Here is a 1,105-nt window from a genome sequence, read left to right on the forward strand (position 1 = left end):
CGGTAGAGCACTGTCGGGCAAGCCGGGAGCAGGAGGGTGAGCTGGGCGGGGCTGCTGACCTGCTGCCCTCACTGGGCAGAGCTTGGGGGCAGCCCTGTCGCCTGCTGCTGGGGGTCTCACCTGCAGCATGCCCCCTCCGAGCTGGATGCAAGCCTGGGGCTCCACTGTAGGGGCCCCGCAGCTCCTCCTTGGGTGCAGGTCCTGGGGCCAAGGCTCGGCGGCCTCCGCCTCAGCCTCCAGCCAGACGGAGAGAAGGGGCTCCCGCACCACGTCCAGGCCTGTGCCCCTAACACGGATCAGCCGCCCGCCCCTGTGCCAGGATGCCAGTCAGGGCTCCAGGGACAGTGGGTGGCCCAGCCCCTACCCTGCCCTCTCCCTGGGACTGACTGCGCCCCTCACCCCCGGAAGCTGGTGCTGGGTTCCGCAGCCAGGAGCTGGGGGTTGGCGGTGTAGCGGAAGGGGCTAGCACGCAGTGTACGCTGGGCGTGGCCGAAGACCACGAGGACCACGGCTTCTCCCGGGGCAGTCTGGGGCATGGTGCGGCACACAATGGCCTACGGGCATACCGGCTCCTGGCTGCAGGGAGGGACGGGGCTCCAACTGCGGCCTTTTGGCCCCAGTCCCAGCCTGGCCTCTGAGAAGAGGCTCGTGCTGTCCCCAAGAAGGCACCAGTTCTCACTCACATGGGACAGGGCTGGCCACCCACGAAGGCGGTGATGTTGCCTCCTGTCTGAAGGTGCTGCCCATGGATGGTGAGTGGGGTACCCCCTGCCTGGGGCCCCCACTGAGGACTCAGGCTCAGCAGGATGGGGTCCTGGGCAACAGAGCAAGCTTTTGTAGGCCGGTCCCAAGGCCCATGTCCTGGCTCCAACACCCCCTTCCAGGAGCCACGCGCCCCTGCCTCCCGAGTGGGGCTCTGCTCTCCTCTCGGGACAGCCTCCGCCCCCCCCACAACTTGCACTCCCAGGTTCCCCAAGATCCAGTCACCTCCTTGGAGTGCTGCCTGTGCCAAGCAGAACTCCCTCCCGATGCTGACCTATGCCAGAAATGGCCCACCAGGTGGGTGCCCATGGCGAGTCCTGACAGCCCAAGCCGGAGGGCAGTC

The 1,105-nt window shown here is 67.8% G+C and overlaps 1 protein-coding gene across 1 annotated transcript in view; it reads right to left on the minus strand.

The window, feature by feature from the left end:
• Window positions 1-1,105, minus strand: part of PLXNB3 (plexin B3) — a gene marked incomplete at its 5' end in the record, with an annotated part of 14,859 nt that overhangs the window by 6,260 nt on the left and 7,494 nt on the right. The window contains 3 exon segments of the mRNA XM_027767576.1: window positions 121-310; window positions 400-576; window positions 684-1,036. Coding sequence (XP_027623377.1) covers window positions 121-310; window positions 400-576; window positions 684-1,036 — 720 coding nt within the window.

The sequence above is a fragment of the Tupaia chinensis genome, unplaced genomic scaffold (assembly GCF_000334495.1).
Source record: "Tupaia chinensis unplaced genomic scaffold, TupChi_1.0 Scaffold144326_1, whole genome shotgun sequence".
Lineage (NCBI taxonomy): Eukaryota > Metazoa > Chordata > Mammalia > Scandentia > Tupaiidae > Tupaia > Tupaia belangeri.